The 24,914-nt window shown below is 34.1% G+C and overlaps 3 protein-coding genes and 1 long non-coding RNA gene across 5 annotated transcripts; 2 read left to right on the forward strand and 2 right to left on the reverse strand.

Moving 5' to 3' along the window:
- The first annotated feature begins 7,192 nt into the window (after positions 1-7,192).
- Positions 7,193-8,433, forward strand: LOC133875950 (uncharacterized). The gene is made up of 3 exons (XR_009901511.1): positions 7,193-7,628; positions 7,992-8,040; positions 8,232-8,433. It is a non-coding gene; the product is annotated as an uncharacterized LOC133875950 (long non-coding RNA).
- Positions 8,434-12,206: 3,773 nt separating this feature from the next.
- On the forward strand, positions 12,207-14,654 carry LOC133876439 (nucleoside diphosphate kinase 2, chloroplastic). Its single transcript, XM_062314718.1, has 7 exons — positions 12,207-12,595; positions 12,748-12,804; positions 13,037-13,123; positions 13,570-13,650; positions 13,769-13,881; positions 13,992-14,041; positions 14,410-14,654. Exons 1-7 carry the CDS (start codon positions 12,350-12,352, stop codon positions 14,475-14,477), a joined length of 702 nt encoding a protein of 233 aa, XP_062170702.1. The 5' UTR covers positions 12,207-12,349; the 3' UTR covers positions 14,478-14,654.
- Positions 14,655-15,118: 464 nt separating this feature from the next.
- Positions 15,119-16,657, reverse strand: LOC133876440 (uncharacterized). Its single transcript, XM_062314719.1, has 2 exons — positions 16,488-16,657; positions 15,119-15,750 (listed from the first exon to the last, which is right to left on the reverse strand). The coding sequence occupies exons 1-2, from the start codon at positions 16,579-16,581 to the stop codon at positions 15,281-15,283; spliced, it is 564 nt and encodes a 187-aa protein (XP_062170703.1). The 5' UTR covers positions 16,582-16,657; the 3' UTR covers positions 15,119-15,280.
- A 2,378-nt stretch (positions 16,658-19,035) lies between these two features.
- On the reverse strand, positions 19,036-24,757 carry LOC133876419 (uncharacterized). Of its 2 annotated transcripts, XM_062314699.1 has the most exons (12): positions 24,346-24,756; positions 24,113-24,241; positions 23,297-23,491; positions 22,611-22,658; positions 22,411-22,539; positions 21,962-22,086; positions 21,527-21,637; positions 20,894-21,002; positions 20,499-20,617; positions 20,026-20,179; positions 19,732-19,876; positions 19,036-19,426 (listed from the first exon to the last, which is right to left on the reverse strand). In XM_062314699.1, exons 1-12 carry the CDS (start codon positions 24,460-24,462, stop codon positions 19,371-19,373), a joined length of 1,437 nt encoding a protein of 478 aa, XP_062170683.1. In that variant the 5' UTR covers positions 24,463-24,756; the 3' UTR covers positions 19,036-19,370. The 2 variants fall into 2 exon arrangements, with proteins under 2 accessions (XP_062170683.1, XP_062170685.1); XM_062314701.1 differs by lacking the exon at positions 23,297-23,491 and having other exon boundaries at positions 24,346-24,757.
- Positions 24,758-24,914: the final 157 nt, after the last annotated feature.

The following is a 24,914-nucleotide window of genomic DNA, read 5'->3' on the forward strand; positions in this document are numbered from 1 at the left end:
TCTATAATACAGGGTGGTTCGGCCACCCCCACAAACTGTGAGGGTGGCTCGGCTGCTCGACTACCCCCAAAATTCAAAAGAGACGGGCCAACCACCCTTATGTTTTATTTAGATTTGGTTTTTTTTTTTTTTTGAACTTTTTAATAATTATAAAAAGACAATTATGGTATTTCAATGGTCAAAAGTAATGGTGTTTTCTATCTATTTTAACGTCTAATGCTGATAGAGTGGCTTTTTTTGTCAAACAATAATAGTCTGACGTATCTAAATGTCACACTTGATAATTTAAATGTGTAAATAAAAAGATAGTGATAATTCAAAAAGCTTAAATATATTTTTCCCTTTGCGTTTGTTGAATCCACAATATACAGATTTTAGAAGCCGACATATGGGCTCTAGAAGAGTTTTCTCTTTTCAAAAAAAAAAAGAAGAGTTTTCTCACTGGACGACTTGTAGCCTACTTTTTCTCCTAAAAGCGACTGTAACAAGCTTGTTCTTGTTATGGGAAATAAACAGGAATTTGTAGAAGATTAAATGGAAATGAGAAGAAATGGATTGAATGTATGAAGAACTATAGCTATATTGAATGGATAAGCCGATTCGAGATGGCGAGTCTCCTAGCAGAATTCGAGATCGCTACTCGATCTCCAATGTTGAATGAACAACTAAATACTCAAAAAATACCTCAACATTCTCTAAGTTGTGTTAGGTTTTGACTTGATTTTGTTAAGTCATGGTGGAGAGCCCATTCATGATTATAGTGGAAAATGGTGGACAACATCATTGAGTGGAAAATGGTGGACAGCATCATTGAGTGGATGGTGGACTATTAAGTCTTGGTGGAGCCCATTCTTGATTATTGAAAAGTGGATGGTGGACAACATCATTGAGTAGAAAATGGTGGACAGCAAGCCACTCAATGGTGGATGGTGGAGCCTTCTTGTGGAAGAAGTTGTGGTTGCTTCTTTCCTATATAAGAAGCATATGGCCAACCAAACAAGGTGGGGAAAAAGAAGCAAAGTAGGAAAGTTTATCCTTCTTGGTGTGCGGTACAAAGTAAAAGAAAGAGAGGTTTTCTCTTCTTGATGTGTCGTACAACAATACACAAGTGAGTGAAATCTGGGTGTATTGGGGCTTTGGGCTTTGAGTGATTTTCTCCCTGTAACTATTTTTAAATAGTGAATTTTCTCTGCGTCTCCTACAGTGGATGTACCTCGGTTTGAGGGAACCACTTAAATCTTTGTGTCATTTGTGGGTGATTTAATTTCTCCCTTGTCTTCTTAATTTTTTGCTTCTCACGGGTCCTGGGAAATAGGACTTATTTCCTAACAAGTTGGCCTTATATAATGGCCTACACCGACTTGCACAAAAACACATAAAACAAGCATAAAACGCAAATGATAAAGACCCACTAAAACGACATTGTCTAAGCACCATTTGAAATCACCCAGTACTGCCCAACTTCTAAGCAACACCTCTCCACACTACCAATAGTTGCCACGTATATAGGAAATGGTGCTGCTACGTGTATAGGAGATGGCCCACTTGTCTTGTAAGCATCCACCTGTTACAACGACTCGTGGCATACAGTTTCTACGGGTTCTATTTTTTACTAAACAACTTGTAACATATTTTTTTCAGTATACTTCTTATAGCATAAATAAATATATTGAAAAAAAAAAATTGTATATTGTGTCACATTATTTAAAATTTTTAAATAGCGTGACAACATATATGTCATTAAGTCTTTGGAATTTAATGGAGAGTATCCCAAATATCCTAATTGTTCAACTATCACTATGCCTGACATGTAATTCACAAATAACTCCTTTAACCCTTAAATTTTATAAAATTACTCATAATTCCATTTGCATAATTGCGTCTAATTTTAGCTAAATTATAATACTAAAGCTTGTAAATTATGTAACACAAAATTAAATGTGATTAAATGAGACTTATTTGGGTATTTGTCCAAGAGTTATAATTTTGCAAAGCTGACAATATTTAGACTATATATAAACAGCTTTTCTATGCACATAAATCACTATATATGGCGATCAACTCCAATTCCTGATTTTCTAGCTTGTCCAAACTCCAAAGGGTATTCATATGCAATGCTAACTGATTCATGATGGGTGAGTATTATTGTAGAAACTTAATTATATAATTTATATTATATATAACCCTAACCAATACTCATTGCTTCAACCCTCATTTATTTTACCTTAACATCAGCTACCATGCATATTTCTGCCCAAAAAACAAAATTAATTAGCTCTTAATTATGATATGATAATAAAAAAAAAATGATTTGGTATTGATTCAAAATTCTTAAATATTTATTTTATATCCAACTTTGACATTCTATCATGTCCTTTCATGTTTTTACTCACGTTGTTTGGTGTGTTCTATTATGAATATAACTCTCATTGAAGGGACAAATATGCATGTCAGCACTTCCTATATATTTCCATTGCTGAAAAGTTAAAAATAGAAAATAAGAAAATTAGACTTTTATCTTTTCACAGTCATTGTTGATCGGTAAAGTTACCTCTTAATCAACTTTAACCAAACCCAAAAGACACCAAAAACAAAACTAAAGAGTAAAACTTCCCTATATATGGCCACGTACGTATATTGTTGTTTAAATGCTATAAATTGTGGTTTAATACAATACATACAAACAACAAAAATAATTTAAAGAAGGGAGGGGTGTTATGGCTAGAAAGGTTATGAAAGGATTTGTTTTGATCATGATGATGATGATAATGGTGTTGGCCATTTTTGTTCAAGCTGGGGTGTAGCAGATTAACTTTTCATTTTCTTATTTCTCTCCGAATCATCCTCCCTCTCTCCCTCTTTTTTCACATTTTCCTCCAATTCTATCTCTCTCTCTCTCTCTCTCTCTCTCTCTCCATATCATGATTCGAATTAAATCTAAAGTAATTATAACCCCTCTCTCTCTCTCTCCATATCATGATTCGAATTAAATCTAAAGTAATTATAACCCTTCTAACAGGAGAAATACTCAAGAGGAAAACAACATTCCTGGTTCAGAATTAACATATTCAGAAAGAAAATGCTTGGATAAATGCAGAAAAAAGATAAAATACCCGCGACTTTTGGATCCCTTTCTCAAGATGGGCTATATTTATTGTGTTAGAAAATGCTTGCGATACGAAATACCATGAGCCCTAATATTGAATTCGGTACGTAGAAATTCTTAGCCCTTTCTTTGCCTCAAGAGCACGCGCTACCATATTTTTGCCAAAAGAGCTCTTTGTTATTGTAAGAACAAATAAAAATTTAAAGAGAGATAATGAAAAGAGAAGAAACATGTATAAATTTTACGTGGTTCGGTTTATTGTCTACATCCACATATCAAAGCTTTTTTTTTACTACGTAAATCTTTCCTTTTTATTTGATTGTATGTATACAAGACTCGATCTATTCATAAAAAAATACTTTGAACGTTTCAAGTCTCTTCTACTTTTATATTAACAATAATAAATCTAATTTATCGCCTTGTAACTCTTGTCTCTTGAGTTTTTATAGCTCTTATCTCAATAGTTACATGGCATGATCAATAAAATGATTTGGTGTTTATTCAAAATTATTAAATATTTATTTTATATTTAACTTTGGTCGTTCAATCGTGTCCTTTCATATTTTTATAGCATGGTTTTGACTCGTGTTCTTTTATATTAATCTTATTGAAAGGACAATGTATGTGCACTTCCTATATCCATTCTTGGAAAATTAAATTGAAAATGAGGAATTAAATTAGACTTTTATCTTTTCACACTCATCGGTGATAAAGTCACATCTTAATCAACCATTTGAAAAACAAATTGCATGACTTTAGCCAAAAATCCAAATGACAAAATTAAAAATAATAAATGAATAAAATCTAATTAGAGTAAAACTTCTCTATATGGCCACGTAAATTGTTGTTTACATGCTATAAATTGTGGTTTAATACAAGGCATCCAAACAACAAAAATAATTCAAAAAAGGGATGGGTGCTATGGCCAGAAATGTTATGATCAAAGGATTTGTTTTGACGATCGATGGCGTTGGCCATCCTTGTACGTTCAAGCTACGATGCAACTAGACAACCCTTCATTTTCTTATATCTCTCCTAATCATCCCCCCTCTCTCACTCTTTTTCCACATTTCCCTCCAATTATCTCCCTCTCTTCATATCAAGATGCTAAATTTCAAAGTAATCATTCCAATGGATCGACAAAAGTATATATACTCTCAAGAAAAAACAAAATCCTAGTTCCGAAAATACTCCAAAGGAAAACAAATTCGATCCTCGTTCAGAATTAACATATTCAGAAAGAAGGTGTTTGGATAATTGCAAACAAATGATAAAACACCTGCGACGTTTGCATCCCCTAGCCTTCTCGAGGTGAGCTATCTTAAGTGTATTAAAGGCTGCTTTGGATAGATATAAAATACCATGAGCATCAATATGGAATTTGGTACTTTTACTTCACCTTTAATTTTAACTTTGTTTTACTATCACTCAATTGATAATGTTCTTCCCAAACTCTCAATTGGAACAATGTTACTCTAAAACTATCAAACAATTAGCAATGTCCCTCAATGACAAAAATATCATTAATAAAATTAAAAAGAAGAAAAATTCTAAAAAAAAAAAATTTGAAAACAAGGGGTGGCTCGATTGGCTGAACCAACGTCATGGTGGCATCAACCTCCATCATGAGCTGCATTTCCATCACCACCTTCCACCTGGTAACAGTAAATCCGCTTGTAAATCACCTCCATGACAGGAAGAAAGAGAGCAAACAACAAATCGCCGGCACCTATTGTACAAAACTGTTGCTCCAATGTTAAAAGTGAGGGCAAAATAGAGAGAATAATTTAAAAAAAAAAAAAATTCATGTGAAGCGCACGTGATGGGGTTGACCATTTGATTTAACGAGGTTGACTGATAGAATGAGGGTTTTAGTAAGTAAATGGTAGTTCAATGCGATCGGATGGTGAGAGTGTCGGTTCATGGGGCATATTGACGGAAACTGATAGGTTAGGAAGGAAAAAAATAATTACCCCAAAAATATAACTAGATGTAGATTGTCAATCTTGCATGAGTACTAACAAACATGGAAACTAGATTTACCTAAGCCATTGAAATTATCATTCTAACTGGGGTGTTGCTAAGGGTGCAACAACTTTGATTACAAGTTTCATTACAAACTGATGTCATTGTTCATAATTGGTAAAATAATTAAGCAAAAAATCTGACTTGTTAATTTAATTACTTAGTGACTAACTTGTCAACCATACACTTTTAATCATTTCATCAATTATAAAATATCACGTCAATTTATAATTGAATTATAGTACCTTGAACATTTTCTATTTTCCTTCTAACAATGGTGTTACTTAGTAGGATTGTAACTTTGTTTGGGAAAATGAAACTATTGAACAACTTGTAGCACATTTGTGTTTGTTGTATGCACAAATTAAAGACATTTAGAAGCCGACATATGGGCTGTAGTAGAGTTTTATTTCTGAACCACTTGTAGCCTACCTTTTTTCTAAAACGACTTAAGCTTGTAGCATACATTTTTTTTTGCTCTCTCTCTTCTTGATCCTATCATTGGCAATAAAATTTAAAATGACATGGTTATATATACATCAACATAATACTATAGAGAAATGCTTGGTTGTACACTCTTATCCCACTCCTATCCCACCTTTGTCTACGTGGACCAATAATGTTGTTAAAAAAATAGGGTCCCACTATACTCTCTCTACTATCTCTCACATTATTGGTCCAAGTACACAAGGGTGGGATAAGAGTGGGATGAGAGTGTACAACCAAGTATTTCTCAATACTATATACACCGTTAAATGTAACAAAACAAAATTTTGACCATAAAATAGATTCTTTTCATTTCATTTATAGCATAAATAAATATATCAAAAACAACTTTTAGTGTAGACAAGATCGAGATATATTTAATTATTCAAATTAAATTTTACAGGTCTAATGGTGTATCATGTATATAATATTGTTACATAATGAATATGTTATCAGGTCACTAACACAAATTTAAATGCAAATAAAGGTATTTCTCCCCAAGAGATATATAATTTTGCAAAGCTAGGCCATTTAGACTATAAATAGCTTTTTCCTATCCACATAATCAACTCCAATTCAATATTTTTTCTCATAAAAATTTCGATTTTTATTCTAAAAATAAAAATATTAACATTCAATCGAAAATATAAAACACCATTCAAAACATAAAAATAATATTTACCATTATATCACATCAAAATACTTTTTCAAATCAAAAACAAAAAATTTAATTTATTTTTTCTATGCACATAAATCACTATGACGATCAACTCCAATTCCTGATTTCCTTGTCCAAACTCCTAAGGGTCTTCATATGCAATTAATGCTAACTATATTCATCATTCATTGGTGAGTATTATTGTAGAAACTTAATTATATATAACCCTAACCAAGACTCATTGCTTCAACCGTCATTATTTTTTTTTTTTTTTTTTTTTGAACGGAATCAATTATTATTGTAACTCTGAAAAGAATACATCAATATTGATCCTATGAAAATAGGATCTTAGGGACAAGGTTGTTCCCTAAAAACAATGTTACTAACACTCAAAGGAGTGTCTTCCAGCCAATAAAGATCTATATTATTATGATAGGCCTCCTTAACTAGACTATGAGCAGCCATATTACAATCACCTACTATATTTCTGCCCAAAAAACAAAATTAGCTCTTTGTTTTGGTATGATCAATAAAATGATTTGGTATTGATTCAAAATTCTTAAATATTTATTTTATATCTAAATTTGACCATTCTATGATCATGTCCTTTCATGTTTTTACTCACAATGTTTGATGTGTTCTATTATGTAACTCTCATTGAAGGGACAATACCTGGCCTGCAATAGCTTCCTATATATTTCCCTTCCTGAAAAGTTAAATAGAAAATAAGAAAATTAGACTTTTATCTTTTCACAGTCATTGGTGGTCGGTAAAGTTACCTCTTAATTAACTTTAACCAAAACCAAAAGACAAAAAAAACAACAACAACAACAAAGAGTAAAACTTCCCTATATGGCCAAGTGTATATATATATATATATATATATATATATATATATATATAGTTGTTTAAATGCTATAAATTGTGGTTTAATACCATACATCCAAACGACAAAAATAATTCAAAGAAGGGAGGGGTGTTATGGCTAGAAAGGCTATGAAAGGATTTGTTTCGATTATGATGATAATGGTGCTGGCCATTTTTGTTCAAGCTGTGGTGCAAGCAGATAATCCTTCATTTTCTTATATCTCTCCTAGTCACCCTCCCTCTCTCCCTCCTTTTTCGCATTTTCCTCCAATTATCTCTCTCTCTCCATATCATGATTCTAAGCCTCACGGGAAAAACAAAATGCCTGGTTCAGAATTAACATATTCAGAAAGAAAATGCTTGGATAAATGCAGAAAAAAGATAAAATACTCACGACTATTGAATCCCTTTCTCAAGATGGGCTATATTTATTGTATTAGAATATGCTTGCGATATGAATTACCATGAGCCCTAATATTGAATTCGGTACGTAGAAATTCCTAACCCTTCTCTATCTCCTCTCTCTCCGGCCATTACTTTTACTTTTACTCTTACTTTTTAGCTTTATTTAATTTATTTTCTCAACAAGTTATACAGTGCTCACAAGATAAATTATTTTATCTCTATTCATTGCATTACTTTAAAATGCATATTAATGCATGTTTTTATATATATATATATATACTTGGGTCAACTTATGTATATTAGCAACTCTTTCTCTTTATATATACTTTATCAATGTGGGACACAAATTAATTTGTAGTATAGAAAAGAAAAAAACAAAAACAAAACAAAATGTTTTTCCTCGATCTAGCTAATACAACAATGAAAGTTTTATCTTGCTTGTAGGTTGATTTGGGTGAAATACATGGAATATATATAAGTCTGTGCAATTAAGGTAATTTATCTTATGTTATAGACTAATCTTGTAGTACTCTAATTAAATAGAATATACATACGTACGTTGAGATCAATATACATTAACATATATAACCCCACAAGCACTAATGAGATTGAAATATTTGTGTTCTTTTTTCTCTTTTTAATTACCTCACTAATTAATGTTACTTATGCATGCAATATGACCAGGCCCACGTTGACATTGTTACGTGAATAAGAGACATGAGTAAGGAGTCTCATGGGGTACACGACGTCGCTGTATATGTGAAGATCGATGGGGTTATCCATTGAAAGCTGGAGTCGATCAGTTTAATTAGATAATTAGTCTATATATGCATATATATATGTTAGTTTACGTTGAATAAGAAGTCTTTCTCCAAATTATCTCCAATTAAGTCTGTGTTAATTAGTTGCATGTTATATATATATATATAATCCTAGTTCAGAAAATAATCCAAATTAAAGAAAACAAAATTTCCGGTTTAGAATTAACATATTAAAAAAGAAGGTGGTTTGGATATATAATTGCAAACAAATGATAAAACACCTGCGTCATTTGGATCCCCTTCGGCCTTCTCCAGAAGATTGAGTTATCTTAATTTGAAACTTTTACTTTTACTTTTAATTTTAACCTTATTTTAGAAAAAGTCATGAGCGTACTCTTGAAACTATCACCCAATTGATAATATTTTTTCTAAACTTTCAATCAATCGAACAATATCCTCTCAAATTATTTTATCTCTATTCGCTGCATTACTTCAAAATGCACTTTAATCCATGTTCTGTTTATTCAATGGCCATCGCCTCCTCCTTTGTGAGTTGTGACTGCCACGGGATGAGAGACCTTTTTTCCCTCTCCCCATCCTTTTCTCTCTCTTTTTATTTTTTCTTGCTTTTTTGTTGTGTTTTGGAATCCATATTTACTACCCCATCAGCCATATATATTTTCCACCCATGCGCCACTATTGGATAATAGAATATGCGGTTGAGATTGGCCCCAATCGGCCAATAGTAGAACATTAGCTGGGCCGTGAGCCCTCATTGTAAAATTTGGTTCAGCCTATTGGCAGAGTTCTTTTGAGGCCCCCCTCCTTTTGTAAACAAATTGTGGCCCCATTTCTCAATCAAGTGGGCTTGCGTTATGTAGCCTACCAGCAAAAAACTAGCCCCTCAACATTTTTTTTTTATTTTTTTTATTTTTTTTATTTTTTTTTTTTGAACTAGCCCAACATATATGCAAGCATTGAGTTCTAACAAACAACATGGAATCTAGATTTACCTAATTAAGCAATTTAATTAGTTAGGAGTTGATTTGGTAACTATACATTCTTAATTATTTCATTAATTATAAATTATCACGTCAATTTATAATTAATTGAATTATAGTATCATGAACATTTTCCATTTTCAATTTATAAAATTTAAAAGGGAAAAGTACACATAACCCCCTCAAACTACCACTCAATTGTCAATGTACCCCCTAAACTACCAATTGTGTCAATCTCCCCCCTTAAACTACCAGAAAATGTCAATGTCCCCCCTAAGACCAACAAAAAGACAAAAATGACCCTAATTTTTTTTGAATAAGACAAAAATGTCCTCATAAATTCAAAAAAATTAAAACTAAAACTAAAAAACTTATAAAAATTAAAAATTAAATTAAATAAAAAACGAAAAAAAAAATATTTTAAAAAAAAGAACAAATTTTTTAAAAAAGTAAACAAAAAATAACTGATATTTTTAAAAAAAAAATGAAAAAAAGAAAAAAGAAAAACCAGTTTTTATTAAATTAAAAAACGAAAAATAACAAATTTTTTTAAACAAAAAAAAAATAACTGAAATTTATTTATTTAAAAAAAAATAAAACAAATGAAAAAAAAACCAGTTTTTATTAAATTAAAAAACGAAAAAGAACAATTTTTTTTTCAAAGAAAAAAAAAACGAAAAAACAAAAAATAACTGAAATTTATTTATTTATTTAAAAAAAATAAAACAAATGAAAAAAAAAAAAAAACCAGTTTTTATTTAATTAAAAAAACGAAAAAGAACAATTTTTTTTTTAAAAAAAAAAAAAAAAAAAAAAAAAAAACTGAAAATTATTATTTAAAAAAAATAATAAAAAAACAGTTTTAATTTTTAATTTTTTTGTTGGAATAATTTTTTGTTATTTTATATTTTTTTAATTTTTTTTTTTAGTTTTTATTTTATTTTAATAATTTTATGAAGGGCATTTTTGTCATTAGGGGGACATTGACATTTTCTGGTAGTTTAAGGGGGGAGATTGACACAATTGGTAGTTTAGGGGGTACATTGACAATTGAGTGGTAGTTTGAGGGGGTTATGTGTACTTTTCCCAATTTAAAATGATGTGCTTACATATACATCAACGTGGTACTATATACACCGTTAAATGTAACAATTGACCATAAAATAGATTCTTTCCATTTCACTTATAGCACAAATAAATATATCAAAAACAACTTTTAATGTAGACAAGATCGAGATCTATTTAATTATTCAATTAAATTTTACAAATCTAATGGTGTACTGTGTATATATTGTACATAGTTAATATGTTATTACGTCATTTAAAATTACTCATAACACCATTATATATGCATAATAACGTCTAATTTTGACTAACTTATAATAATAAAGATTGTGCATTTTAGTAACACAAATTTAAATGAGATTAAATCAAACTTATTTTGGTATTTGTCCCCAAGAGAATTATAATTTTGCAAAGCTAAGCCATGCCCATTTAGAGTATAAACAGCTTTTCTTATGCCCATAAATCACTATGATCAACTCCGATTCATTATTTTTTTTTGGTAAAAATATTATTTTTTGTTCTCAAAATAAAAAATATTAACAAACAATCCAAAATTTAAAACACCCTTCAAAACATAAAAATAATATTTATAATGTCATAGATATTTTTTCAAATAAAAAATAAAAAATAATTTCTATTAAATCTCCAATGATCCTAAAAGCTCACTTTAACAAAACTACCCTTCTCTTTCTCATAGTTGCTGTCCGAAGAGTTTTATCAAAAGCCCTACTATTAAAAAGCTATTTAATAACCACATATTTAAAGTGCTTTGAGGTTGTTACAATGTTTGGTAATAAAACCAAAAGAAGTACTTTTAGAAGTAGAAAATAATAAAAAGAAAAGTACATGTAAAGTTTTTTTTTTTTTTTTTTTTTGTCATTTTATAGTAACTTTTTTTATATAAAAATGGTGAACATTAATCTTTTTAATTTCATACTTTTAACTCAAATTATGTAGTTGATGTCCAATATTTTGTCCAATCTTAAAATATTATTTTTGTAATATATGGTTGGATCGAGCCTTTATCACATCATTTGAAAACCAATTGGTATCCAATGAGGAAAATCAAAGCCTTCTATGGCATTCAAAAGTGCATTCCACAAAGCATATTCTAAGAGCAATCCACGTGAGTAAAGCGGCATTGTTGTACCCTAACAATCCCTCCCTCAACTCAAAGCTACAACCCTGGCTCTGATACTATTTATTGGAGCGGACCTTTGATTATCTCTTTTGAAAACCAATTTGTGTCCAATAAGGTAAGTCAAAGCTTTTTATAACATTCGAATCGCACTCCGTAAAGCATGTTCTAATTGTTGTACATATGAGCAGAGTGGCACTGTTGCACCCTAATAATCCCTCCTCAACGTGACGCTCCGGCGACTCGAACCCATAACTCTAGCTCTGATACCATTTGTTGAATTGGACCTTTGATCATTTCATCTAAATATCATTTAATATTCAATGAAAATAGCATTTTATGACATTCGAAACCAATTGAATTCCAACCCCCAACACAACATCAACACCACACATGAAGAAGAACATTGATCAATCAACAAAGACACAATTGCACAAACGCAAAGCAAACTCAGAGAACCCAAAGAGGAGTGAAATTAAACAACATAATTAAAATAAAATAGAAAACCCATTTCTCTTGGCTTGTTTTCTGAGCAAACAATTGGCAAAAGAAAAAAGAACTTCAACTACCGAAATGAATAACTAATTAATAACCTACAGAAAACTACTTAAATCTTAATTAATCGAGGTGACTTTTTTTGCCCCCTTTTTTCTTTGCTTTCCTCTCAGCTTTCTTAGCTGCCAAACAGTAACTTACCGGAAAATAAGAGAGATCCAAGCTGTAAAATTTCATTAATTAATTGAAGAATCGCGTCGCGCATATCCCTTATTAATTAGTGCGTTTCCCTTGAAGAAAATGCTTATGCACTAGCGGCCTAGCGAGAGAGAGAGAGAGAGAATGGAAGCTAAGGCAGTGTTTGGCGGAAGTCCATGTCTTTCATCATCTCTTCCACGCTTACCAGCTCAGAGAACTTGCAGCTTATCCTACACTCACAAGCCTATCCTACGCGCCATCCTCCACGACCTCCACTTAGCTGCATTCCACTCAAAATCCCATCTTTTCTCATATTCCCCATCTCGTCCCCATGCCAAAACCCTCTCCCACAAAACCCGTATCTTCCTTCCCCACTTGGTTGCCTCAATGGTTTGCTTCTTTCCCTCTCTCTTTTCGACTTTTGCCTCAAATTACAGAAACCCAATTGAGCTTTCTCCCCTCTTCTTCAGTATTTGCTAAGTTTACTAGAACCCCGTTTGAAATTTTTCACTTCATTTTTGTGCGTGTCATTGTTTGTGCAGGAACAAGTTGAAGAGACTTATATAATGGTGAAACCAGACGGTGTTCAACGGGGACTCGTAAGCTTTACTCTAATTTGTTTGCCATTTTTGAAAATCTTATGTCATGTTTGGTTGCTGAGAGAGCATGGAGAAAAAGTTTCAATATTTTTACATTATACCTCTAATAGATTGAGGCCTTGAGCCCAATTCCTAGAAACCCTTTTTCTTGGCTATCTTCGCTGTGGTGTATTTAGCTTTTATATTGTTTCTCTCTGGTCTGAATTTATCTTATTGGTTTGAGTTGTTATAGGTTGGAGAGATTATTTCAAGGTTTGAGAAGAAGGGATTTAAACTGACTGGCTTGAAGCTCTTCCAATGCCCAAAAGAATTGGCAGAGGTTTGTTGTAGTATTGAAACTTGTATTTACTTTATTATTTTGCTTGGAGAAGCCCCAAATCAGTATCTCCATATCTTTATTTCGAATTGGAGTGTTTTCTTATCTGAATTGAATTAAACTAAAAGCATTTAGCAGTTGTGATGTAAAATAATTGAAGAAGTCCTCCTGCATATGAGGAATTACAGAACATGTTGCTCCCATTTTAATTGCTGAGAAAGTTGTAGGCGGTGTAATGAACTTGGAGTAATACGACAGGATGCTCTGTCCCTTTATAATTCCATTTGTACAGCATAGCATTGTTATTGACCAACTTCATATCTCTTGTTATAGTTAGTGTTGATTCAATGTATGTTCGATGGTTACTTGAGCATTGATTTTTGCATCTTCTTTGAGAATTGAGATGCTTAAATTATTATGCATATCATGTGTATTATTAATGGATACAGGAGCATTATAAGGATCTGAAGACAAAGTCTTTCTTCCCCAAGCTGATTGAGTACATTACTTCAGGTCCAGTTGTGTGCATGGTATGATTTACTCTTTCTTCCCCTTCCCTAACACATCTACATTGTAAATAATGAGTATGAGATATTTCCAAGTAATAAGCTGTTGCAAAAAAAGAAGATTCTGATGTTATTTTTGAAGGCTTGGGAGGGTGTTGGTGTTGTTTCGTCGGCACGTAAGCTTATAGGGTCTACAGATCCTCTTCAAGCTAACCCTGGCACAATAAGAGGGGACCTTGCTGTTCAAACAGGAAGGTTAGGGCCTTTTAGCTCTGGTGTTTGAGTAGTTTGGAAAAAATTGTTTATTTTCTTGATAGCAAATTACTTGTCTACAGACAAGGTCTTACGATGAACTTTTTTGGCAGGAATGTGATTCATGGGAGCGACAGCCCTGAGAATGGCAAGCGTGAAATAGGTAATATCATCTTTAGGTTAAAAGTGATCTTTCCTTTAGTTCTTAATCCTAATTCATATGTACATTATGCTCAAAACTATAATGAATCAGATAACTAGGAAACTAGGCATGCACATATAGATGTATGTGCGTGTGCCCGTGCATGTGTGGATGCGTGTGCGTGTGTCATTGTCCATCTATGACAAAACATATAAGATCTAATTTTGGTTTGTGAGTGCCATGTAGTTTTTGTCAATATCATGTGTTTTTCTCTCCATATGTACCCATACCAGAACCAAAGTTCATGCATAATAGTCAGCTAGACTCTTTTGTTAGCTACTTTTTCACGTTATTTTTTGAGCTCTCTCTCATAATTTGCTTCTTTGCAGCTCTTTGGTTCAAAGAAGGTGAACTATGTCAGTGGACACCAGCTCAAGCACCATGGCTAAGGGAGTGATCTTTCACTTGACGCCCAATTCTTTGACCCACGCAGTTTTGAAGAAACTCTCTGAACACCTGTACTTTCAATGCCAAATTATTTTTCTTTTCCTTTTTTGTGCTTTAAACAGTGCATCAAGTATTCAATGTTAAATCTGAAACTTTGCTGAAGAAGGTTTTGGAAATTTTCTGGTCATAGTTCATAGTTCTCTGGCCCATGCTGTTTCTTCTGTTCTTTCTTTTGAACTTCCGTGCGAATGAATTTATTTCAATATGCCAGTCCAAGTCTCTTGCGCCAATCAGGCACCCCACAAACCCAAGTGGTTGAGGAATAGGATCCTCTCCATTTCACACAATTCAAGTTTTGTTTTGTTTTATTTAATAATATGTGCATGGTACCTTATTTAATACGTGACAACATATATATGCACTAGATCTGTGAAATCTAATCTGATTCATAGAAAATTTCTCAAATTTCACATGAACTAGTGAATAAAATTGACAAATATACAGATGTCTGAGTATCTGTGGCCAGATTTCTTTCAAGATGGAACCAGAAATTTTTGTTGGGAGGGCCAAAACATGAACGAGGGACTAAGCTTAATTTTTAGGTCCAAAAAACTATATATAAATGTTTTAAAGAAAATTTCCAGTACCGAATGCTTCCTTAATTCCGTCCCTGCATTTTCGCTTATGTGGGCATGGAGAGTACAGCAGAAAAAATGGGTTGGACAGTACAGAAGAGCAAAATCAAGCTGAAATGAAGCGCCCCAGAAGGCAAGTAGGCAACAATGGAATTTGATCAGAACCCAAGTTCAGATTTTACATTTGACAAAGAGGTAAAGAGCTGACACATTGCTGATCCATCTGCAATTCCATGCTACCCAGAGATTGACAGTCACATGAACTTGTTGAAATACTAGCAGAACAAGCATCCTCTATTGCCATTGCGTCCTCACAGGATGAGCTTACAGCCTGACGGGAATTCTTGAACTTAGAAAAGAGGTAAAGAAGAGAGAGATTACTGTTCCGTCGCTGTTTTGTGCCGCCCGTAGAATGAGAATCAATCGAACCACTTCCAGAAGAAGACTCTGCATCTATGGCCATTACCTCTTCGTGGGGAGAGATTGCAATGTCTTGAGAATTCTTTGAAGTAGTGGCAGAAGAACAATGTGCCTTTATCTCCATAGCCCCAGCACAAGATGAGCTTAAAGCAGAATCAATTTCTATCTGGTGGGAGGGTGAACTTGGCTCGCGTTGAGAACCTAATTTGAGCTTCATGAGTGTTGCTTCTGCAACAAAAAAGAATCAAATTTAACACCATGCCCATGATTGGCAGCTGTCAAATAAGCCCTAAAATACCATTCTAAAGGAAAATGAATGAGTCAATTCAAGAGATTGTTTGAAAGATTTGTTAAATCAGCATTTATCTCAAAAATTTAAACTTATACGGAGAACATTTAACTGGAAATGAGAGGTAAACTATGAAATCGGAGGTATGGTTTAGGTGCCGTGAAAAAAACTACATGAGATCACCAACAGTTTTTTCAACGGTCCAGAATTCTTTTTCATGAGAAAATGAATTAAATATACACAGTTGAAAAAATTACTTTTTTTTTTTTTTTTTATGGCACCTAAAACAAATTCAAAAGTTTAAACTAATTCTGATACCACGAGTAAATCATCAATTGTCTTGAAATTTTAAACCCAATGAATTTAAACATTTAATTATTACGTTAAGATTAGCAAACTAGAAACCTAATCCACGAACACACAATGTGTAAACCTCCTTCCAGTTCCGCTCGCCCATATCATGAACATCTCCAAATTAGTAGTACGAAGTCATGAATCATAGTGGAATAAATACGTACGAATATACAAAGATTGAGTGATTGATACAACAAAATTGACCCAATTATAAAAAGATTAAATCACCACCAGAAATAAAAATAAAAAAATAAAAAATAAAAAAAGATAAATACAATCCCCAGAGAAACTAAGCAGAGAGAGAGAGAGAGATATATGGTACCGTAGATGGAGAGAGGATCGTCTTTGAAAAGCTTGGAAGGCGGCCTCTCCAAGCTCTCCGGCGGCGAAGAAGAGGATCTGATCCTCCCAAACATTCTTGCTCTCTGTGTCTGAGATTGTAGAGAGAGAGAGAGAGAGAGAGAGAGGGTGGATATTAGTTTAAATGACGGTCAAACACTCAAAACTGTGACGCGGGAGGGGCGAAAGAAGAGCGGGAATCGTATTCTACACTATTCTGATTTCTGCTATTCACTCTGCCTTGGTATGGGCCACGCGATATTATTGATCAATTGGGCTTTTTCTCGGTCCGGGAGGTCCATTGGGCTGGTGGGCTTTTGATAATTTTGGGTTCTTTTATACTAGTAATGCTAGAAGCCGTCCCTCAAAAAATAAAAAATAATGTGCCTTTTAAAATCATCATTGAGCTTGTGATGAGTAATACTAGTAATACTAGAAGTCACTCTTTTGTCACTCTTGTGTCCTTCCAAAAATGATCTGACTTTTAAAATCACTATTGAGCTTATGATTAATCACTATTAAATTTTCATCAAGCGGTGATTTTAAAAGTCACATCATTCTTGGAGGGACACAAGATTGACAAAAGAGTAACTTCTAGAATTACTCTGCTTGTGATTGATCACTATTGAATTTTGATCGGATGGTAATTTTAAAAGCCATTTCATTTTTTGAGAGACAAGAATAACACATAAAGAACTTCTAGAATTACTCATTCTTATGGTGATAGAGATTCTTTTCAATATCGGTCATCTAAAAGTATTTAGACTTGCAAGATGGTATTTGCTGATTTACATGAGATTTCATGTGCTTGAGTATATATCAATGGAATAGGAAGTGAAATGAAGATAAGGGGTAATAACCTAAAATCTGTTTGAATAATCACACCCATGACGAGGCCTTTCCATTCTTCCAAAAAAAAAAAAGAAGAAGAAGAAGAAGAAGAAGAAAAGAAAAAATGATTAGGGTACTTTTACAACGTGAAACTGCATTTGAGGGCACTATCCAAGAGCTTGTAGTAGTTGCAAATTATGTATTGTGTACCAAAGAATAACTCTAAAAAAATGGGTTTTTCCGTCCAAAAGTTAGCCTTAGCAAGCATGTTCCCGATGAATCTTATGAATCGATTGAATCCCGCCAAGTCTAAATGGACGGACACACAAACATCAAGAAGATGTTGTGTATGGTATCCAGGCCTATCACCTGAACTCCTAACGTCCCTTTATTCTCGGGGTTAAGAGACGTTTGCATAACGTAGCGAGAGCTACGAAATCAAATCAGTTATCTCCTGGACCCCCTACCTAACTAATCAAGCGCGGAAAAACACTTTATATAGAGAAAAGAAAGAGCTCACTCACAAAATACACATCATTCTAACCAAACACTTTGCAAATTTCTTAAGCCGATTACCTTCTACAACCAATACTGACTTAAGAATCGAAGTGACCCTCCAAAACCTAGCGAAACACTTTATGCTTTACCTCCCTTTTTTTACTAGTTCTTTCAATTTAGGATTTTGTCGGTCAGCTAATACTTGGATGCCAAATGACTGAACATGTTTGGATTGAAGTTCTTGTTTTTCTTTTTGTAAGTAAATAAATAGAAAGTGTTTAATTAATTAATACTTTGACCAATAGAAATGTTTGATTAAAAGATTAGCAAACAGCGAGAAACGTGTATGACTCCAAATTGTTTCATGCCTACCTCAGGTCAACAAGCCTATCAGTGTCTTCAAAATAATCTTCTTAAAAGACCGCGTCTGAGTCCTAGGCTTGATATCCTTATCTAAAATAGTGTCGGTTAAGGATGTTAAGCATGAATATTGAAGTTAGAGAACAACCCATAAAATAGTGTCGGTTAAGGATGTTAAGCATGAATACAGAAGTTAGGGAACAACCCATGCAGATGAAATGATTCCACTTTAGGCAATAGAGGAGAGATATAATCTTTTGTCATTCCAAAATACAAATTTTGACTTACTTATGTGACAAGGTGATTTCCTAGATAGCTTTAGGTTTTTTTTTTTTTTTTTTTCTACAAAAAAAAGTAAAAGTTGTCACTTGTCACGTGAGCAAAAGTGGTCAATAGTTGTGTTTTTGAATAGCATTGTATCATATCTCATAAGATGAAATGGACCCCCCTCCGCGGGAAAACATTCCATAAAACGAAGGGAATAAGCTTACTCACGAGGTACGCACCATTCTAGCCAAACACCCTTTCTCTGTGATTTCCTTAAGCTCATTACGGTAGAGCCAACATGTGGAATTTGGGGGAGCCAAATTGGAAGAAAAAAAAAAATTGGGGGGCAAAACTAGAAAAATAAAAATAAAAAATCAAGGGTAAAATTTATTTATTTTTTATTTTTGAAACCTTAGGGCTTGAAGAGGCCTGCTCATTATCTTCTCCAACCGATATTGACTTAAGCATCAAAGTGACATTGTTGAAACACAGCAAGACACTTTGTGTTTGACTTTCTTTCTTTTTTGCAAGTTCTCTCGATTTCGAATTCAGTGTGCGATCAATTGATTCTTCAATGTCAAATGTTTGAATTGAAGTTCTCACTTTTTTCTTTCTTTTTTTATAAGTAAACAAATAGATAAATGGTTTGATTAATGAGTAATGCTACTCTTCACACACATTTGTCACGCATTTTACACCGGCTAACGTGACGTGTTTTAAGTGACTTTCATTTTATTTTTTTTTAAGCGACTGACATGAAAAATCACATCAAACACGCTAGATTAGCCGGTATAAAATAGGTGTTACGAGTAGCATTAGTCTTGGTTAATACAATCGCAAACTTCAAGAAACATGTACAGCTCCAAATTGTTTTCATGCCTATCTCGGATCAACAAGCCTGTTGATGTCTTCAAAATAATCTTCCAAAAAAACTGCGTCTACGAGTTCTGGGCTTGATATCCTTACCTGAAATAGTGCCGGTTGAGGATGTTAAGCATGGATACAGAAGTTGGAGAAAGTCCCATGCAGATGCAGATGCAGATGAAATGATTCCACTTCAGGCATACACAGGATAAACCCCACAATATAAAGAGTTGCTGCTTTAAGTATTGAAATTTGAAACACCAAAAATGGCAACAAAATGCAGAAGACATCGCTGGCACGACAAAATGAAGGCACGTAAAAGGCAATCTCAAGCAAATGACTTCCTTGTCACGGAATGTCCAAATATCACCTTTTTAATAAACTTAAAAAAGTTTCAGAAGGGGCACCTTTTAACCTGCCGGCACGACACAAAGCTTCTTCTGCAATGGGTCTCCACTGTTCTGCACAAGAGTAGTTGATTCCAAGACCAACACTAAGTCCTCTCAACAGATGCACTGTCCGAAGTACAGAGAACAGTTCCTCTGGAAAAGCCTACCATAGTCCAAAGTTGTAATAAGGAATCGATATATAGCTGAGCAGCAGCAAATATAGCAGCATAGAGTTGCCTACTTCATGGAATTGTCCATGAAGTAAAAGCCCACTGGATACTTGATGAAACTTGGGAGGCTCAAGGCATATACCCGAACAGCAATTTTTTTTATTGAAGATTCTTCAGAGAAAGGCTGCAGCATCGACACTCCAGGGGGTAGTTTTGTATCAAACATCGTCTGTGCCAACCTCAGCAGTTCCTGTTGTTCATTTTTACATTTGCTTAAGGTATCAATTCCCAGCTCCCTATGAAATAGGAGAAATCAATTAGAAACAAAGATAGCAGTCAAAACCAATCAAACCTCAAAAAGTTCTTGGTCATCATAGGTTACAAAAATCAGACATTCATTTAAACAAATATAGTAGTCAGTTAAAATATAGTATATATTCAATTATTAGAATATCAAATCTCTCATTTTCTCATTACATCTCTATGAGTATCGAATGCAGTCACGTGTAGTTTGCAGCACAAAATTTTGGGCCATAGCTCTTGGCAAACCAACTGCCATATGCCAATGCATTAGAAGCAATGGAAACAAACTGACTTACAGGTAACGTTTAGTACCTGTAGCTCTCTGCTGCTCTTATAGGGTCATTATCAGCAATGGCAAGAACAAGATTAGCGTAACCAAGCCTCAAATTTTCTGGGAGATCCTTCACTTGCCCATAGTCTAGCAAGCCAACCTGACTTGGGGGAAAAAAAGACACCAAGTAAAGCTCATAAGTTGGTTTATCATGCAAATATAGCATTTGAAAACCACAGATTTAGTTTTTTATTTTCTATTCAAATGGAGGGAGGGGGAAAAGGAAAACCAGAGATTTAACTAGTTTGACATATTCTGTCTCTTCTCCATATCATGTAGGATTCTAGCAAATGATGACCATAAATAAAACACAAAAAATTATAACAAGATAAAAGAACTAGAGATTTTAAGAAAAAGATATCGCTTGCCCACTTGCCTCTGAACCTTTACAGATTAGTATATTTCCCGGATGGGGATCAGCATGGAAGAAACCACTCTTCAGAATCATTTGCCCGTACGCTAGTGTCAAACTTTGAAGGATTTTCCTGCAGTTAACAGAAAATATAAATATTGTGCCCCATTTCTTCGTAGAAGATGATATCTTCATTATTAGAAAGGTGACCCAGAAAGAGGGGATTCATTACTGAGTCAATGTCAATAATCACAACAGATTTACTTATAAATTTATATAAATCTAAAGGACAGGAAAACGGATTTCAGAGAACCATATGTAACAAGTTAAGGAAAGACACCCTTTCAGAGGAACAAATCTAGGAAAAAAATATCTAAAGAATTGTGGAGTGCTGAAAAAGGCAGGCAATAAGAAAATATGCTACCAAGGTGTAAACAAAACAAGTCGCCTTACCAGAAAAAATATAGGATTTATAGCTAGTTATACTTTCTTCTAAAACTTGCATTTATTTAATGGCTCCAAGTGAAAATGAGATACTCTTGAATACATACGAAAAAAATAAATACATAAGAATTTATGTGCAATTAACAACTATTTATATAAAAAGAAAATATGGAAAAAGGACCCCATAATATAGTTAATAGTCTAGACGCTTACTGCTTTGCCGCTGCTGCAATCTTACCGCCAGGATTTATTCCTCTTTTTGCCATTTCATCACCAAGGTTCAGGATTGGAATTCCATCAATATATTCCATCACTAAGAACCTCCTAACCAAACAGAGAAATAACTTATTACCAAAGGTTTATTAGATGAAATTATAGCACCATCAATGCAGCAGTACTGACAAAGTGGAATTGCAAAATGAAACAAAGGGACAAAGTTACTGTAGTCTTTAGAAGAAAACATATTTATGCCTTGTTCAATAGCTTAATAGGTTTATTTTTACATAAGATGTTTCTGGATGGAGACAGCCACAGACTAATCTCCAAAATAACAAGGAACAGTCTCATGGTATCAAAATAACTTGATCATCATCCAAGTCTGTTTTTGCAAGTCCTGACCACACGACAACAGGTTGTAGCATCCTGTACCTGCCAACCATGTCCCGTATCACTCTTGGAACCAAAACAGCAGTCTTTTTGTTATTCTCGTATAGAAAACGTCGAATCTTTTCCATAGCTTTAGCCTCCCTCACGAAGTCAAATTCATATTCAATCTTGAATGGCACAAAATGACAAAGAATTAGTATCCAGAAACTGATTACCAGATTCAGAGTCATACAGGAAGCAAAACTACATTTATGTAAATATAGGAAAGCATTACAGTTAGAGCATAAATTCAACAGATAAGAATTTAAGTCCTCCACAACTAAGAACCAGACTCAACAACTAACATCTAATCTTTTCAAGGCACTATCATCCTCAGATGTACGGGAAAACCAAACCAATATCATAAGTAAGATACAAAAAAACGAAGAAAAGGAACAGAAAAGAGGAAAATGGTGATCTATGAATAAAACCAGTGAAGAAATAATGTGCACCTGTTTCTCCATTTCCTTAGTTATCGAGAACAGATCAAATTTGATATCTGTCTTTTGCATGCATAAGGCAAAAGCTTGTAAGTTACGGATATCTGTCATCATCAGATCCTGAATTCCTGGATGTTGCACCTATTATATGCCACAAGAAGTTAAAATATGGCTGACATTATGGAGCTGTACAGTAGTCCACCTTCCCTCACCTTGACAACAACATCACTCTTATCACCTCTCAATCTTGCTCGATGAACCTAATTTGAGCGTAAAACACAAGTCAGGTTGAAGGTTATGAGTATTTATAAGCACCATAGAAGCAGTTCTAGTATGACTCACTCCCTACAGAACAGCCATCCTGGCAGAGAATGAAAGGTGAGAGAAAAGGTTAAAATAAACTGCCACAATTTGTGAATGTTTGTCAAGCCACAGATTGAAAAAGGTTTTAAACTTTGTCTCAAACTAAATTTGACTAGAAGGCATAACATGTGCCCCGTCAATGTGTTCAATACTGCCCGGTTATTTGAGGGTCAAAATATGGTCGGATCTATGATACAAAAGTTGGTTCAGAGTAAGATAAACAGTATCACCCCATTGTCTACTCAAGCAGTGTTCATTTTCACTCATCCATTCTTCAACTCAAAAATCATGATGAAAAATTGACCAAGAGTATTACATCAATTATCAGCTGCCATGATTGAAACTTCAGTGATTTCCTTTGACAAGCAATGGTGGGTATAATCCCAAAAAATTCTCCTGTGTGTGAGTGTCAACTTGTATTTGTGTCTATGAGTGTATGTGTTTAATTCTATTTCAAGTCATATCATGACCATGCTTCATGCTTCATGTCACTCCACATGATAGCGTGCCAGAAATTTCACATGGATAGAGGTACCTGGGCAATCGAAGCAGAACCAATAGGCTCCACATCAAATCTTTCAAACATTTCGCCAACACCCCGACCCAAGTCTTTCTCCAGCACAAGTCGAATTTCATCAAAAGGGGTTGCAGGAGCTCGATCGCATAGGGTCACAAGCCTTCTCACCCAAGCCGCTGGGGCCAAGTCAGGCTTCCCCACAACTTGAGCAACCTGATTTGAACTCCATATCCAAGATGTATATAAGTAAAATCCAGTACATATGTTATCGATCCAAGAACATCGATAAATTGTGACTTCCACCAAAACTCTTATCATAATATTTACCACAAACTAAATGTAAGGTTCTAAATTGAAAACAATAAGGGAGATAGAGAAATTGGAACTTGGATTAATTCTAGAATGGAAATTGAACTGGAATGTAACATAAGTAGCTGATTCGAGATAAAACTGCAATTGGATAATAAAACAGAGATGGAGCGCAAAGGGCAAACAATAAAACATAAAAGCAACGAAAATGTACCACAGCCCATAAGAATTATAGCTGTACAACTTCCCACTCCAGGATTTAAATTCAAAAGCCAATAATAAAAACACATTTGAGATTTTAACACATTATACCCACATTTACCAAAATCCTAAGCAGCAAAAATCAAGACACTGAATTTGACAATTAAAAAAAAAAACAGAGGAAACATTATATATATGAAGAAGGAAAGCAAATAGGCCAAAACCCATTTCCATCAGACTATTCCCTCGCCGTTAATTCAAATTCAGGAGCACGCGACACGAGAAAATACCAGTTTGAAATTAAAAGGTAATACTTCAAAGTACCTTCAGGAAAAACCCACCGAGGTCGGAGCACATGGCATAAATCTTGTCAGCCGCAAGCTCATGCTGTCTTTCCCACATTGCGTCTTGCTTTTGCTCATCCTTCTCGAAACGTACTCGAACTTGAAGCACCTAAGAGACCCCAAACCAAAACCAAAACAAACCCAATGAAATTCTTCCAAAGACAAAAACTTTCACACATATACACACAGAGACAGAGAGGCAGAGACAGGGACCTTGTAGCCAGAGTAGATATCAACGGCTCGTACCCAGAACTGCAAGGAGCGCTGCCAAGGTCTGACATGGTGGGAGAACTTTTCTTGAATATCGTTGAAATCGAGAGAAGGCAGCATAGTGCTGTGGCTTTCGCTGCTGTGCACCTGTGTGCGATCTGAGCCTCTGTCTTCTTAACTTCAAATTGTTTAATGCCACTGGTCTCTCACACCTTACGACACAGCATCAGTTCATGGTTTGGATGAGAGTGAGGTCGACTTCATATCCAAAGTACCCCGTTTTTAACATTGTTAGCGTCTAGCGAGAGGCCAACATCTCAGTGCAAAGCGTAAAAGGTTTATATTGCTTGGCTTGTAAGGCTTGTGTGATTAAAGCCACTTGGGAGCCTTGGTGGGAAGTTGGACAAATTTTCTTCGGCCATTTTTCTTTTTTTCTTTATCTCTTTTTTTGTACCTTTTGTTTTGCACTTTGTTCCTTTTGTTACGACCAAGCAATTGTTTTTGTAGATTAAATCCATAAAATATATATATATATTCCCTGGCCTTTCCTTTTTTTTATTTTTTGGGCTATT

The sequence above is a fragment of the Alnus glutinosa genome, chromosome 8 (genome assembly GCF_958979055.1).
Source record: "Alnus glutinosa chromosome 8, dhAlnGlut1.1, whole genome shotgun sequence".
Classification (NCBI taxonomy): Eukaryota; Viridiplantae; Streptophyta; class Magnoliopsida; order Fagales; family Betulaceae; genus Alnus; species Alnus glutinosa.

What these genes read in the sequence shown, in the direction of transcription:
- LOC133876439 (XM_062314718.1), top strand. Translation starts at nt 12,350, where the DNA reads ATGGAAGCTAAGGCAGTGTTTGGCGGAAGTCCATGTCTTTCATCATCT. An exon ending in ACGGTGTTCAACGGGGACTC is followed by an intron (nt 12,805 to 13,036) that starts GTAAGCTTTACT and finishes GAGTTGTTATAG; the next exon opens with GTTGGAGAGATTATTTCAAG. An exon ending in CTTGCTGTTCAAACAGGAAG is followed by an intron (nt 13,882 to 13,991) that starts GTTAGGGCCTTT and finishes CTTTTTTGGCAG; the next exon opens with GAATGTGATTCATGGGAGCG.
- LOC133876440 (XM_062314719.1), bottom strand. Translation starts at nt 16,581, where the DNA reads ATGTTTGGGAGGATCAGATCCTCTTCTTCGCCGCCGGAGAGCTTGGAG. An exon ending in CGATCCTCTCTCCATCTACG is followed by an intron (nt 15,751 to 16,487) that starts GTACCATATATC and finishes TTTTTGTTGCAG; the next exon opens with AAGCAACACTCATGAAGCTC.
- LOC133876419 (XM_062314699.1), bottom strand. Translation starts at nt 24,462, where the DNA reads ATGCTGCCTTCTCTCGATTTCAACGATATTCAAGAAAAGTTCTCCCAC. An exon ending in ATTGCAGCAGCGGCAAAGCA is followed by an intron (nt 21,003 to 21,526) that starts GTAAGCGTCTAG and finishes TGTTAACTGCAG; the next exon opens with GAAAATCCTTCAAAGTTTGA. An exon ending in TAATCTGTAAAGGTTCAGAG is followed by an intron (nt 20,618 to 20,893) that starts GCAAGTGGGCAA and finishes CCCCCAAGTCAG; the next exon opens with GTTGGCTTGCTAGACTATGG.